General features: G+C 35.9%; 2 protein-coding genes across 2 annotated transcripts in view; one reads left to right on the top strand and one right to left on the bottom strand.

Annotated features, from left to right (window-relative positions):
* The window catches only part of DOCK2 (dedicator of cytokinesis 2), a 344,199-nt gene that overhangs the window by 111,625 nt on the left and 215,782 nt on the right, over nt 1-16,792 (top strand). The window lies entirely within an intron of this gene.
* INSYN2B (inhibitory synaptic factor family member 2B) overlaps nt 6,509-16,792 on the bottom strand; it is a 32,046-nt gene continuing 21,762 nt past the window's right edge. The window contains exon 3 of the mRNA XM_070735886.1: nt 6,509-6,689. Coding sequence (XP_070591987.1) covers nt 6,509-6,689 — 181 coding nt within the window. The remainder of the gene's footprint in view (nt 6,690-16,792) is intronic.

The raw sequence follows: 16,792 nt of genomic DNA, 5'->3' as shown, positions 1-16,792 counted from the left end.
CATCATTGTAAAGTATCCAGTGGTTTCTTCACATGGTCCAGGCAGGTTATTTTTCTAGGTCATGATATTCTTGGCTTAGGCTGCATTTTGCTCTTAGTCGCAATTTTGAGTTGTCAGCACCACTTAACATTCTACTGATACTAGGAAAGGTGTCACGCATAATGAACATTGTATTGGATACACTTTCCACAAATGTCATTTCTCATCTTTGCACACTTTTGCTTACATATTCTTTTAATGGGATATTTTCCAACTTGATGCCTCTGCACTAAACTCATCATTTCAAGCCAGGATAGCCCCAAATTTTTACTGCTTGTGATAATGGGAGTTGTAATTTAATGAATTTGGGGACCGCTAAATCTAAGGCGACTGTCTTAAACTATTCATTAGGTGTGTAACATTGTAGTTAATGTGTCCTTTAGTCATCTTTATCTCCTTTCATTTGCTTCTGTTTCCATAATTTTTAGAATCACAGTTATATGACATTTTATCTGTGTGGCATTCAAGGCCTTCTGCTTAAATATGGCCTGACAAGTTGCATAATACTTCACATTTTCCCTTTATCCAAGGTGGAAATACCTAGCCTAGAAAAAATGGTTTCACTTCTTTATATCTCTTTTATAATATGAAGATTAATTTGGTGCCTTTTTCTGTAGCCTCAATGTTTAGACCCATTTTATTACTTGCACATAGGAATTATTTCTAACTTTTAGAATGATGCATTGGGTTGTATATAACAAATCACAATAACTAACATGTGTATCAGAAAAATGTAAATGCTGTCCAAAATATTCTGGTCCAAAGATATTCAGGCAAAACTTTTGCCATCCAGTGTTGGTACACCCGAGTTTCATTGTCTGCTGATAAAATTTTTCCCATGGGAAAAATCCTATGACATTCAGCATGAAGCAGACTTAGATACTGCTTCATAATGCTTTTACAGCCCTCTCTAAGCAGTTTACAGAATCAGCATATTACCCCCAACAATCTGGATCCTCATTTTACCCACCTTGGAAGGATGGAAGGCTGAGTCAACCTTGAACTGCTGAACTACAGCTAGCAGTTAGCTGAAGTAGCCAACAGTGCTGCATTCTAACCACTGTGCAACACCAGCACAGTGGTTAGAGTGGTGAGGGGATAATGTATACGGCACCATGAAGCATATAAATATGTTTTTGACTACATAAGAATTATTTATACATTAATGTATTATTCATGTAAACAATATAGTATTGCCGTTTGAGTAATAATAATATTAGCAATATTAGTAATAGCAAAAGCTGCAAATGCAGAATTGAGGCAGCCACTGTTAGCAGCTTAACAATTGAAGGTAAATTTGTTGTACAGTTGTGATCATGTGCAGGATGGCTGGGTCAAGAGCTTGCAATGCATACTTTGAATACATTGCCATGATTAGTCAGTTGGCTGGACTATCCCTAAATTTGGCTATGCCTAGAAATATCTAGAGTTGATTGGAAAAAGCAAAATTCAGGGATGAAAATCTTCCAGTTGTATGACTCTGCAATAAGGTGTTTTGATATGAAGCCAGTGGCTAATGGAATTCACAGAATTTGCTAAGTAAGGACGTTGAAAATCTTGTTGGATTACTTTGTTGCCTTATACCAATCGTAATTGTGCTTTAGATTCTGACAGATAAACTCTCCTGAGTAATGGGCTTCCCATTATTTTATCCTCTGAAATGTCATGGGTTAGCCAACAATGTGCAAATTATCTAAGGAAAATAAATATTAGCTTATCAGTTTTAGTAAAATAATGAAAGTAAAACATTTGTGACTATACTTTTTCTGACACCTAAAATTGGTTGGATAAGAAAACAATTATAGTTCCTTTGTTTGGTGTAAATCTGCTCACTTGCCCTTTGCATTTTATTTTTTCCAAAGAGTATTCATACTCTTCACATCACTCGAAGATAACTGCTTGGGTAGGGACGTGAATATGTATAGAAAATTATATTTTAATGGTTTAGTTAAATGCTCACATGTAGATAATAGAGTATTAGATCCTGCCTTACGAGAATTGTGATTTTAAAGCACTTTGCAATTTTTAAACACTGTGGCCCTAGGAGAGCATTTCTATGAAACTGTAAACTTGACAAATCATGTCATATGAGTCCCAGGAAAAGGATGGCATAGAAATCAAATAGAAGACACGGCAATCTGAAAAATTCTTTGAATTGCAACCCCACTGAATTCAATGGTATTAATTCTCAGATAAATGTTCAGATAGGGCATGGTCAGCAACACACAGTTATGGAAGCATCATCAATGATATAATAAGGGTTTTTTAGTTGTTTTTATTAATTGGATTGTTCATGTTGTTTTACCACTGTTGTTAGCCGCCCTGAGTCTGCGGAGAGGGGCGGCATACAAATGCAATAAATAATAATAATAATAATAATAATAATAATAATAATAATAATAATAATGATGATGATGATAATGCCGCTCCTGCTGTAGCTCCCTGTCCCTTCAATGGCTGGCCTCAGCTTTTCCGCCCTCACCTGGCCTGTGGAGGTAAGGGCGATGGTGGGAATGGAGAAGCGACTGGGGCTCTTTGAGGTTTTAAGGTTGCCGACTCCTGACATAGGGAAACATACTTGTATGAGGTTCTACATTGCTGCTGATCATATTCTGCTTTCCCATCTGAGACCTTTTCCCTTACAAAAGCTATTTGAGCCCATTAATTAACTGTTGTTCTTTCAAGAATAAAAAACAAAGAGGAAGAGCTAGGATTAAAAAGAAACCCTCATCTTAGCTACTTGGTCCAGATGGCCACTGAACAGGCTATGAAAGGCAGGAGGACTGACTCTTGACGCAGATCTGTAAGCAGGTGTTCAGGTGATATAATTTTCTGCATGATGATTTTCAACATTATGGAACAAAAAGAGAATTTCTGGAAACCTTAGTTCCCTTGCACCTAAAGAATGCCATTCTGAAACTGAATTTTCATCATATCTTGTAAAACTGGTAAGGAGAAAGACTTGTTAGGAGAGCAGCTGTTGAATCATTCACCCTAGTTGGAATAATTGCATTAACTTCAATCTCCATAAACATAGCTCTTAAATTATTGAGTCTTGAAACAGAAGAAAATATGTCAATTTATTGCAAAAGAGATTATGGCAGTAAAAGAATCTAGAAATATACAAAACATTATATTTGATTAGTACAGTTCATCAGGAAAGTAATTTATATTAGAGTCTGCTGCCTATTTATCAAGAGTTGTGGCTGTGAGGAATAGGAGAAAGTATTTATTGTACCATGGGAATAATCATTTTATTGATGATGTAGTTCAAAGAAGACTGTTTTTTCTTCCAGTTTTCTTCCTAGAAAAAAAAATTCTCTGCTGAGCAAAGTAATTTCAAGTACAATAAATTCAGAATATGCAATATGTGCTATACAATATTTTACAAATGTTTCTCCTTTTTACTTTCTCCCCATGTTTTTATAGCATACCGTAGCTGAATACAGTTAGTGTTATTGAAACTTATACCTGGGTAGTAGCTTTATGCAGTCCTATTGTTAAGGTCTTTTTGATACGGGCTGCCAGAATCCTCAGATATCAGCACTTTTTAAAAGGAAAAAAGACTACTTTTCAATACTGAGCAAGAAACCTGATGTCAATAGCTCTTAAATTGTGTTTATTAAAGATATAGGGAGCCTCATTTTTCCCCTTCCTAAAAATTTCTTCTTACAATTTGTGCCTATTAATATACTTGTTCTGCTGGATTAAACTAGATCAGGCTTTGGTTTTTTTCCCCAAGCCAGGGGTGGGCTACTGCCCGGATGGGGGGTGGGGAAACGCAGTGGGGTAGTGAAAATGGAGCTCCACCCCAGAGCAACCTATTTGCACTGAAAGATATTGAAAGAAAATGCAGGGCGTTCTGCATAAGTCACGCCCACAGTGTGGTAATAAAACTTTTGGTAGCCCATCACTGTCCGAAGCATTTCATTTTCAATTTTAACAGCAAGGCATTTTTAGAAATTCCTAAGCAAGATGTGAAATGTTGGGTCTGTTTCATTAACAGTTGGCTTTCTTATCCATCTTTCTCAATGCTGATCAAAGGAAAGGAAGACGTAGACGGCTTTCTTCCACTATTAAGACAGATTGCTATTACAAGTTCGACAAAGCAACATTTTCCTTTCTTTTTTCTTTCTGTTTGGCCTATAGGATAAGACTAGATGCAGCAAATAAATTCAAATTTAGATTATATGGCTGCCTCCTCTTGGTTAGGATGCCAGCATTCACTTTTATGGGCTGAAGGACAGACAATAGGAACTGATCATTCATGGATTGCAATTTGAAGCTGAATGTCAGTGGTGATAACATAGACTGCTGAAAATTACAGGATTTCTTAATTAAATTAAATTTAATTAAATTTATTCAATTTATAAGCCACCCATCTCCAGACAGACTCTGGGCGATGTACAACAATAAAAACAGAATACAATAATTAAAAATCCCAGTTTTAAAAGACATTCATCCATCTATGATTCGTCACTTCTGGACGGAGCAGGTGCTGTTGCTCAACAGCCCCCGACTTGCCGGCAAAGCCATTTTTTAAGGCCTTTTGGAAGGCCAGGATGGTGGAGACAGTGTGAATCTCCAGGGGGAGTTGGTTCCAGAGAGCTGGAGCTGCCATAGAGAAGGCCCTACCCCGTGGTTCCGCCAGTTGGCATTGATTGGCTGATGGGACCCAGTGGAGGCCAGCTCTATGGATTCTGATAGGTCACTGGGAAGTGTGAGGCAGAAGACAGTCACGCAAATAGGAATTAGGAAACTTGCTGTATATTTAATGAACAAATAAAAAATCAATACTATATTATTCCGTGTTGGTTGATTTCGATTTTTGATTTCTGTTCACTTTCATGTGACTCTAATTCATGAGTTAGATTTTTTTTTCATTTATAATATAAGACCTCCTCTAAGCAGAAGACAAATTGGTTTGAAATCCCTCATGTTAAGAAAGTTTGCAAAAGCTTTTGTTCTACTGTGACTGCACTTTGTTGTATAGGAAATTACCTCAACCCAGAAACTGTCCCTTGAGTAAATGCTTTTGTCGAGAATCTCCCTGAAAGCTTCTTATAGTCTGGCATGACTCTCTTAATAATACACTTTATTTTATAATCCAAGTATATCTTTTTTTGTTGTTCTTCCTAGTAAAATATAGTACAGGTAGTCCTCAATTTTAACAGTTTGTTTGGTGATCCTTCAAAGTTACGTCACTGTAAAAAGGTGACATGATTATTTTTCACATTTATGACTGTTGCGGCATCCCCAAGGTCATGTGATTTCATTTGGATGCTTGACAACCTGCTCACATTTATGACAATTGCAGTGTCCCAGAGTCACGTGATGCCCTTTTGCGACCTTTTGACAGGCAAAGTCAATGGGGAAACCAAATTCACTTAAAAACTGTGTTACTAATTTTAGAACTGCAGTGATTCGCTTAATCAATGTGGCATGAAAAGTTGTAAAATGGGGCAAAACTCACCCCACTAATTTTTCATTGAGCAGCATAAATTTTAGGCTCAATTGTGATCATAAATTGAGGATTACGTGTACACTAATTTTAGAGTAAGTTTTTAAAAAAACCAAAATGTTTAAGTATAAAGAGTTCAATGCTTTTTGTTTTAAAAGGAGTGCAATGACTTAAATGGATTCCTACAGTTATATAGGGTTTTCAACCCAAAAGCCTTGTTTTCTCTAATAAAATTCGATACTTAAGCTGGGATGAAAAAAGGTTATTTCTTAACATTTTAACATATTTGCTGTCTCAACATTTTTGCTGACTGCTAGCTTTGATTATTTTAAACAAATACATTATGAAAAAAAAGTTAGGTGCACTTTGGTACAATCGATACAGAATTGCTTTAAAGCAATTTGTCAAGGAACAAAGCTATTAAAAAATAACTATAAGCAGAAACCTGTCAGCTCCAGAAAATCCTGAATCAAGTTGGCTAAACAAGTTCCTATTTCCATCATACTCATGTTATGTTCAGATGACAGAATTGCTTGGTAAGGAAGTTATGGAAAGGAGAAAAGATAAAGTTTCATTTTACTGGCCTGCTTGCCCTCTGTTTCAGAACAGTTCGATCTGAATACCAAGTGAGTGGTTTTTCTCATTACATTGTATGAGTTTCAACTTTTTAGATTGAGCTCTATATGGATTTAGAAAAGGCATATTTCTGACCAAAGTTTCTACCACCACCACCACTGCCACAACCACGCAATAATGCTTTCCACTTGGCTCATAAATCTTTATTTTCCTGAATGGATCTTAGGCTCTGATATTTCCCTTCCTTCATAGCTGCCATTATTTTTGTATCCCAATATTGGAACCATGGCAAAGTAGAATTAGCGCAAATCAATAAATGAAGAAGAAAATCAGAGCATGTGAGAAGATGAGGATCATAGATGTAAAGTCCATTCACGATGGGCCAAGAGTGATTTAGACTAAATCTTAAGTTTGATACCATCTTGAAGGTTTTCAAATCCACCAGAAGCATTTCTTTTTCTTTGCCTTCCTTCTTATTTCCTGTTTCTCAGGGGCTGGGTGATCAGATGGTTGTCTTTGCAGTGGCACCAAAACAGGACTCTCTTCCACTTGATCCAATGCTTTCAAAACTTGATGAAACCTATCTTCTTGTTGCCTGAAGTCGTATTCTACACTATATAATAAAGACAGGAGGAAAAAAAACGTTGTGAGTTTTGAAGCTAGTTTTGAAGTTAGGACACAATTAATTTGGTGACTGGAAAGCATCTGCAATTTGTATTGTCTGTGGTTCTACACATGGGACGTAGGATTGATTTTCCCTCTGAGAAGAATCAGTAACAGTTTATTTTATATCAATCCACTCACAATTAATGCAAAAATTGTCCTATATTCTAGTAAGTCTGACAGATTAAAATGCCTGCTGTAGTGAAACATAAACACTTCAAGATTAATCTTCTATATGCTTTATTTCATATTAATCAGCAGTATCACGACTGCTAACCCTTGTTTAAAAATAAAGGAAACAGTTACATAAAATGCATTTCTCTTTTAGGAGTGATGCAATTTTCTTAGAATATGTCTGTGTGTGTGTGTGTGTGTATGTGCTGTATGTGTCACAGAACTCATTTCCCATGTTGAGATTGTATTTTATTTTTAACCAGCACTCTCTTGAACTATTTTATGTAGCTGTAAACAAATGATAATGTAATCAACAGGTCTTCAACCCAATTAAACCATAATTAGTTTGGGCGGAGCAAAGTATTAAATTTATTCCTTTTAAAATATTTTTTAAGGCTACATTCTTCTTTTATCAATGCTCAATGCTTACCTGTTAAGAACTGGATTAATTTTAAAAAGATAAACTTTTAAATGTTTGTAATTTAAAATTATTTTTTACACAATCCATTTCAGAAGAATTGGAAACACCTTAATATTGCAATATGCACCTAGAGATATAGAACTATTAATTTGGTAGACTTCCCCCCAAGCTAATACTATAGATTGGCAATATTTTGATTTAACTAATCTAATACATATATTAATTAAAACTTGTAGTCCTAGGTAATGTTCTGTCTGGGTGCCCCCAGACTTCAACACCAACTGGAAAAAGCAGCCAGACACGCTGGTAAAAGCAAAAGCACTTTATAGTTTGAAAAATAAACACAGAGAAAAACCTGTTCTTCCCAACAGGCAGGCTATGAGACTTCACAGCAGAGTCCTGATGGCCAGACAATACAGCAGACTTCTTGCTGACACACCCACCACTGTAGAGAATAAGACCCACACCTTTTCCCCCCAAGGTTTCAGTATTCAAAGTCACAAACCAGAATTCCAAGACGCCAAAGATCACAGCCAGGTCCCAGGACTCCCAAAGATAATACTCCACAAGCCAGGAAGGGTGGGTCTGCCTTTTCAGCCTTTCCAGAGAGCACCACACCCAAACCCAGCTGTTGCCTCTTTAGTGCTGAAAGTACCTGGCTAATTGTCCCCTTCGTTGTGTTGCTCTTCTCTGCCAGAGATCGATTATTGCTTGTGCATTTTCATCTAAGGAATCCAGGCTGCTTGCTGGGGAGAGCTCCCTCTCGGGGGACTCTGGCTGTCCTCCCTCTCCCTCAGCCTGAGATTCCTCCTCCCTGTCTGCCTGAACCTCCTGTTCCTCATCCTCCCTCTCTGAGCAGGAAGCCAGCAGAGGATCAGCCGTTCCCTGAGGGGCCTCAGACGGAATCACAACAGGTAATAACACCTAAATCACACCAATGCTAGAAATATTCATTTGATAGAGCAGTCTCAAAGGCAAGATGGTCTTAATATCAATTGTTAGGAAAAGTAACTTATGGAAACTGGAAGTGCATGATCTCCTTGTGAGTTTTCCAAGAGATGTACATACAGTAGAGATTCTCAATCATCCAGATCATGGTTGTCCTAAAGTTGCTTTTTCCAAAGGACTCTAGTGTTTTTTTCTCTGAAAACATTTTGCTTCTTATCCAAGAAGCTTCTTCAGTTCTAGCTTTGGGCTTTCCAAGAGATATTTGACTGGCTATAATGAAAACAGGATAGTGACGTTGGGTAGATCTTTCCATTTATAAATATCAATATATGTTGTATTCCTTCTTGGAAAAACAAAATAAAGGATACAGTTCATATCTGACAGACAACCCTTGTAAAGACCATGATATTTCTTTCCTGAATATTGTATTTTTAACACTCATAGTGTTTGAGATGCTCTCCAAATCATTGAAGATGATATGTAAAAGGAAATACTTGTAAAAGAAATGTGCTTGGACAATGGGAACTTTGAGCTTAAGTCCTTTAATATCTAAAAAAAAAAATTCTTAGTACATATGATCAGACAATAACCTAAGCAAATAATTTAAACAGCCAGTCAAACTCAAAAGTAAAATTAATTTTAAAACCTCTATTGTGGTATAAATAAATTGTTAACATTAAAAAACTTGAGATATGAAAAATAACTGTGGATCACCCCAGAAAGGCAATAAAGAACTGGCATTAATATGAGATTCGCATCCCCAAAGTTCTGCACAGCATTGATTAGGTGTCCTGGGTTCTATGAGTTATTAGGAGACAGACTAAAGATTTATTTAGACTTCCAATTTTGTCTTCATACTCTGCTTCTAAACTTTCTAGAATCTTCTGTGCCCCATGATCAAAAACAAAGCATGATATCAAAGGACATTTGTTCTAACCCAGGTAGACTTCTTTCATAATTCTTTAAAATTGTGGTTTACTTATTTATAAAATTTATTTGCTGCCCAGTTCATAAATGACTCTGGAAGGCTTACAACATAAAAACAATGAAAAACATTAAAATCCATTGTAAAAAAACCACAGCAGATAAAATCCATAAACAGATAAAATCATGGACACAAGGTAGTTAAAAAAGGGTTGCTGAACACATAGAAAGAGGTAGGGTTGAATTTTAATTACTCAACCACCTCCAGTCTGAAGCTCTCCCATTGGATTCCCAAGCCATCTGGTGAGCCAGGTCATAAATTCTTAATGTAAGGCGGAGGGAGCTAATCTAGAAGTCTTTTCTCCTGGATCTCACCAACTGAAATTCCTTGAGTGATGGGATGTGCAGTATGTTCTCTCTGCCAGCACAGGTGGGGTGGGTCAGTTCCATTGGATGAGTCAGATACACTGGATCCATGTCCTGCAGGCCTTTGAATTGCAAATGGAAGCAGACTAGCAATTCCTACATGGCATCTGTTGTGGTTGGCTCTGGCCCAGCTCCTGCCCCAAGGAATGTGGAGGTGGATGTGGGGGAAACATCCACATGCCACAGGCCTGTTTTGCTCCTGATAGAATCTCTTGACGAAGTCTCCTCTGATGAAGGAAGTGTGAGTGGCAGGGAAGAGGGGAGTTTGGCAGACAGCCCAGGAGGAGATCAATCATCCTTATCATCCCTGGATTCTGAATAAGAACTTATGACAGACCCACACATGCGTAGAGTGATGCATAGGAGAGAACAACTGAAGGATTATTACAGGAGATAAGTGAGGCCACCTGTGGTTGGGTGCTGCTGCTGTAATTAGTGCTACAGATAAAAAGAGCAGTGTGCTGGTTTAGCCTCATGGAAGTTTATGATTCATAGTTCGTCAAGACCGTGGTTTGTTGTTTCCCTGTGTGGAATTTCCCTGTGTGGAATTTCTGGACTTTTGGAATTGGACTCAATTTCCCAGTTACTAGGTGAGAAATTGGATTGCATTTAACCTGTGCCTTGTGTGTACCAGAAAATCCCTTTGACATTTAAAAAGGGAGTTTTTTCTGCTTTTCTGTTGATAAAGTCTTTTGATTTTCCTTTTATCATGTGGTGTTTGTCTTTTTGGACTAATTACCCTGTAATTATGGGCGGTTGGGACACACCAAACAGAACAGCATCAAACCAGATGACCTCCGGGACTGCCTTCTGCCGGATGAGTCCTAGCGATCACTTAGGTCCAACAGAGTCAGCCTTCTTCAGGTCCCGTTGACTAGACAATGTCACTTGGCGGGACCTAGGGGAAGAGCCTTCTCCGTGGAGGCTCCAACCCTCTGGAATCAGCTCCCCCTGGAGAATAGCAGTGCCCCCACCTTCCTCGCTTTCAGTAAAAGCTTAAAGACCTATTTATGCCACCAGGCCTGGGGCCATTAGATCCTAGCCCCCTGGCCAACGAACATAATATGTTTTGTTGTGTGAATGGCAATGAATGATTTTAAAGTTTATTAGAGTTTTTAAAGTTTTGTAGTTATATAAATTGGATTTTTAGATATGTATACGGTATATTGTTTTTGACATGTTGTGAGCCGCCCCAAGTCATCGGAGAGGGGTGGCATACAAATCCAATAAATAAATAAATCAGTGCAGCTGATTGCCATATGATATATGGTACAAAGATATTTCATAAGTTTTGCTCATTTAGTCAAGGCTTGCTTAACAACAAAAGTTAAAATTGTTGTACAGTTTAGATCTCCAAAATTTTCTCTTTATTCAGTGAATGTTCTGCTTATAAGGCACTAAGTTAAAATGATATACAACTGTAGATATATGTGCAAGGTTTAATTATGAAATTAACCAATTAATACTATAGCAGATTAACTGGTAAGGATAGTTTTAATTGCTGAGGGCAAATCTAATCAGCAGGACTATGATTTAAGGATCCACTTGTTTATTTGACAGGTTCTTTGGCAGTGGTGGCCCTTATTTAATAAGAAATGAAATAGAAAATAAGAAAGCTAACCTTTCCTTGAATGGAATGGTAACATTTGTTTATTGAATTAAATCAAAAGTTCTTTTAACTTCCGTCAACATTTCCAAAATCTCAGCTGCATTTAGGTTTTATATGCAAATGTTATTGATCAGTGAATCAATCTAAAACATATGAGTAACTAAGAATTCTTTAATTATGTGTCAATCCTAGTTGAAATAAATTGGATAAGATTGTAGAGCTTCTATTTCTCCTCTTTTGGCAAATTGTAGATTAGTTTAATTATGAATAGGACTTTTGTTATAAAAGCAATTAGTGTGCACAAAATCTTTTAACAAAACAAAACTTTCTAAACCTTTTAACAAAACAAAACTTTCTAAACCATAGCTGGAAAATTGAAAGACTCATATTTTGTTTGGGGTCATCAGCAAAGCTGGTATAAAATATCTGCTATAAAATATGAAGCTATTTTAAAGGCTAAAAGATGGATTCACTAATGTTAAAGCACCTACCCACCAACATACCAGTACATTAGAAGGATAAAATCCAAGAATATCAAGTAGTTGTAATGTGTCATTGATTTTATTTATTAATCATGTTTACATTGCCTGTGTTTACATATTTATTTATGTTTACATAGCATACCTCTCATAGTAAAGTGACTCTTGGTGGATTATAATATTTGATTACATTAGGAGAGCCAGATCAATCTAGTGGATAAGGCACCAAGCTAAAAATTGTGAGATTGTGAGTTCTAGTCATGCCTTAGCAATGTAAGCCAGCTGGTTGACTTTGGGCCATTTGCTCTCCCAGCAAAACCCACCTCGCAGTTTTTTTTCTATGAGATTATGTATGATTGATTCCTTGAATTCTTTATAAAAATAATATTTATAAATGTATAAAAATAGTAGTTATAAAAAATAAGAAATTGACAAAAAGTTTGAAAATGAATTAAGATGATTGTTCATTCTTCCTGCCAGTTTTATAATGAGCTTATTATAAGTTGTTTTATAGTGTAACAGTTTTATTATTAGTTTATGGGAGATACTGCATGATTGGGAATTGCATGCCAAAGGAAAATGTTCCTTGACATAGAGAACACTGATAAAGGGATTTTGATGTGGAAATATCAATATGTGGTGGTATAGAAGTCAAATAAAATAAATATATAAATAAACAAACAAACAAACGTAATTATAACATTAGGGTGGGGTTTACCAGACTATTACTATTTTTCATCTCTAGTCTCTTCATAATTTACATTAATATTATTATTATTTATTATTATTATTATTATTATTTATTAGATTTGTATGCTGACCCTCTCCGCAGACTCGGGGCGGCTCACAACAATAATCCGAACAATGTATCACAAATCTAATATTAAAAAGTCTTTAAAAGCCCCTTATTTAAAAAGCAGACATACACACAAACATACCATGCATAAATTATATAGGCCAGGGGGAGATGTCTCAATTCCCCCTTGCCCGAGGGCAGAGGTGGGTTTTAAGAAGTTTACGAAAGGCAAAGAGGGTCGGGGCAATCCTAATCTCTGGGGGGAGCTGGTTCCAGAGGGTTGGAGCCGCCACAGAGAAGGCTCTTCCCCTGGGTCCCGCCAGACGACATTGTTCAGTCGATGGGACCCGGAGAAGGCCAACTCTGTGGGACCTAACTGGTCGCTGGGATTTGTGCGGCAGAAGGCAGTCCCGGAGATATTCTGGTCCGATGCCATGAAGGGCTTTATACCTACATTGTAGGTAATATAACAAAAATTAAAATATCCATTGTGTGATTAAAACGCTGATAAATAACTTCATACTACTCAAAGAACAATACAATATGTGAAAAGAATAACATAATAAAATATGGCATGGGCTTAAATATACTTTGTTTGCATCAGAGCAACCAAGAAATATGTTTATTAAGGACTATTCCCTGGTATAAATAAATCAGTGAGATCAACTTAGAATGGCATTGATGGTGGGGGTGGAATTATAAGGAGTTCCTTAATAAGGAATTATAATGAAAAGCAAAAGCAGTGCTGTATTGATGGACGCAATACATCTAATGCTACTAGTTAATTTCTCATTGCCATTCTATTGTATGAAAATAAAATAAAAATGCTGCAACTCAATACCTTTTAGTTCTATGTGCCTCAGGTTTTTCTTTCTTTCTCAAGAGTAGCACTATCGAAGGTCCCATTCCATTTAATGGAACATTTTAGAATAAATATACTTAAGATTGCATTTGGGAGGCAATAATCCTGTATCTACTGGGAATAAACTTCATTGGATCTAAGCCCCATTGAACTTAATGAAATTTATCTTTCAGCTGATACATATAGAATTGCACTGTAAGTATATCTGAAGCCAAGGAATCCTTGCTCCAAGAAGCAGAATAATTGTAATAATGTGATGTTCAAACACATACTGTAAATATGTTATATAGATCTCCATATGAATACAGCTTTACTATTAAAGAAGATTTTGCTTTGGCTCTTATGCAGCTGTTTGGCTTTAAACATTTTTGTTGCATTTTAATTAAAAGTGGTGAACATGCTCCTGCTGGCAAATTTTTCATTGTGACTTTATTGTTTATTAAATTGTATATTTCAGGCTGCTAATAGCCTCTTATTATATGACTTTAAAATGTAAGAATGTAAGAATAAAAATAAAACAATTATCTGCATGAAACACTTCCATTTTAAGAGATAGTGTTGGCATTCCTTGTGGGTCAGTTTTGTCCATGTATAAAAATGTTCTTAAACAGCTATTATTATCTTGTTGCATTTATTGATGATGCATTACTTTTGAGTTACGTCTTGTACATTGCCCCAGTACTGAACGATAATGGGTGATTCAAGACTACATGCTGTTTAGCATTATATATGTTCACATAATAATAAACTATGGGTCTTACTGTGTCCATTGTGTTTGGTAAAATTTAAATTTAGAGTTACTAAATTTATAAAATAGTTAGCAACTTTGGACATTTTTACAGAAGGCTCTTTAGATTACCCAATGTAAACTAGCCAATGCTTCTTTTTAAAACTAGATTTCCATTCAGAATCTTTAAAACCTAATATTTTATATGTTAGAACAATATAAATCTAAGGCAGGGCAGTCAAATGTATGGCCCATGACACAGATGTGTCACACATTGAACACATCCGCACCTAATTTAGCAAAGGGTAAAAGCTGATATTCTACTGGTTCAGACCAGCTCGGAGTAACTGGTAGTAGTGACTGCGGGTGGGGCTGACTACCTGCCTAGATGTAATGCAGTCCTATTTAGCCACATTTTTGAAGTTGGGCACATAGGTGAAAGGCATATGTGCGAGTAATACGCATGTGCAGGAGGCTCTGCGTGCATGCTCACATTTGCAAATTGGTAGGAAAGGTAAGTGAATACCACTCTGTTCTTAAAGTAATAAACATGGAACTTTCTGAATATACTGTATATGAATATTCAAATTACTATATATATGAGAATTCAGAAAGCGGAAGCCCAGATTTAAAATTCATGCAGAAATGGCAATATTAGAAAGCTACTTTGGACAAGTGTTAAGCGAAGATATGAACTCCGGGATATATGTGTAAATTTTATCAAGTTCTTAAACAATTCATTATACAGAGTGCTATATATATATTTGTATCTTCAACCAATCTGATGTCCTTACCTATATATTTGGTTAGTAATGTGTATATCACTTAACTAAGGCAGATGATAGACAGATAGATATAGTAGCTAGCTAGCTATATGATAGATAGATAAATGGATAGATGGATAGATGGATAGATAGATAGATAGATAGATAGATAGATGAATGAAAGATAGATAGATAGATAGATAGATAGATAGATAGATAGATAGATAGATGAATGATAGCACTATGTTCTATAAGACTTAGTATCTAGAGTCTTGGACCCAATTCGTTCATTTCAGACTTTTCTTTCATATACTTCTTATATTGGAGAATATGTGAATATGCATAAATCTCATGAATGTGAGTTTTAATAATGTTCATAACATTGCTTCTGAACTAGGTAGGGTGAATGTTTGTTCTATCAACGTTATTCCAGTGCATCTCTTCCCTACCCCCCCAAACCATTTTAAACTGTGCTGATTGATTTGAATTCTTCAGTAATGGTCCAGATTACAGGTACAGAAGGATCATTTGGAAAATAAATCTTCAGATTTGCCACCTGGAATAAGAAATACTGCCAGCATGAATTAAAATGGGAAAAGTACAGTAGCAATGTGCATTTTGCTTAGAAAAAGTTGTTTCTCCAACATGGAGAACCAAACTTTGACTTTTAAAGGCCTTGAGTGTAGTAAATTATGATTCTTATGCTACTTCACACACACACTTATATTTTATTATAGTGTTGGTTAATCAGGGGGGTTCACTACACTTAATATAGTCAAGGTGAGGACTTTAGGGGGTTGACTTATGTTGTGAACATTGAGAGTGCCTGGAGTTTTTTATTTTTTTGCAGTAGGATTTTTGAGAACTCTTTAAGGGAGTACACAGAATTTGTTTTCTTTAGTTAATGTCTGAAAAATGAGAGGATATTATACCATTAGTTTTATCCATGGGGCTCCACGAATTGCATATGGTTATGGGGTTCAGGTTGTTACTCCTGTTTTTCTGACAGAAAAGCAATGTGAATCTACAATTTAATTTAGCACCTAGAAATCTGAGAAACAATGAACTAGGTTTTCACTTCGGGGTAATTAAAAACTTGTAAATTTCAGGAAAATTGTCTTTTTTTGTATTTGTATTTGCTTTCATCTTAACTAATCATGTTCTCCCTCTGTTTATGTATTGGCTTAATGTAATCAGAATACTGCTGGCTATTAAATATCCGCAGAAACACACATACACACACTGAGCACAATTTCTTAATTAAAAATTTGCCCAAGCCAACTTTTCTGCTTCCTTCAAATCTTACATTTAACATCCTTGACAATTCTTACTTGCTGCCCCTCTGAAGCTAATTAGATGGCAAATTCTCCCTTATGTTTATAGTAAGCATAATTGCAAGTCTTAAGGGTATTTTCTTTCTCTTCTTATTAATATGATTCAACAAAAAAACTATAAACTGGTTTTGTTCCTATGGAAACATTGACCTTGCAATTTCAAAGTGTATAGAGAGAATTTAACTAGATGAATCATGTTAACGTCAATCAAAAGTTAAATAATAAAGGAATAATTCATTATTTTTCTAGGATTTGATGCCTGTTAAATAACTTCGGATGAAATCCTGGGCATGTTTACTTATTGCTAAGATTTGCTTCCTGCTCTCAAAATTACCAACTTAATGTGCCCATTGCACATAGTTATTTGTTCTGAAGGATATTTTTTAATTTTTGAAAATAATAATAATAATATCTATACTTATTAGATCATCTAGTTCAGATCCCCTGGGAACCAGGTAAAAGATTCCTGTTGTAGGGAAAATGGGCAGCATTACAATTTTAATAGATAAGTATTTTAAAAACATGAGTTACTTCTGAATAGTATTTATTTATTGTTTCTCACTTCTAGATAGAGATCTTGCCCAACGAA

This window comes from Erythrolamprus reginae, chromosome 2 (genome assembly GCF_031021105.1).
Source record: "Erythrolamprus reginae isolate rEryReg1 chromosome 2, rEryReg1.hap1, whole genome shotgun sequence".
In the NCBI taxonomy this organism is placed as follows: domain Eukaryota; kingdom Metazoa; phylum Chordata; class Lepidosauria; order Squamata; family Dipsadidae; genus Erythrolamprus; species Erythrolamprus reginae.
This window is presented reverse-complemented; position numbering and strand designations above follow the sequence as displayed.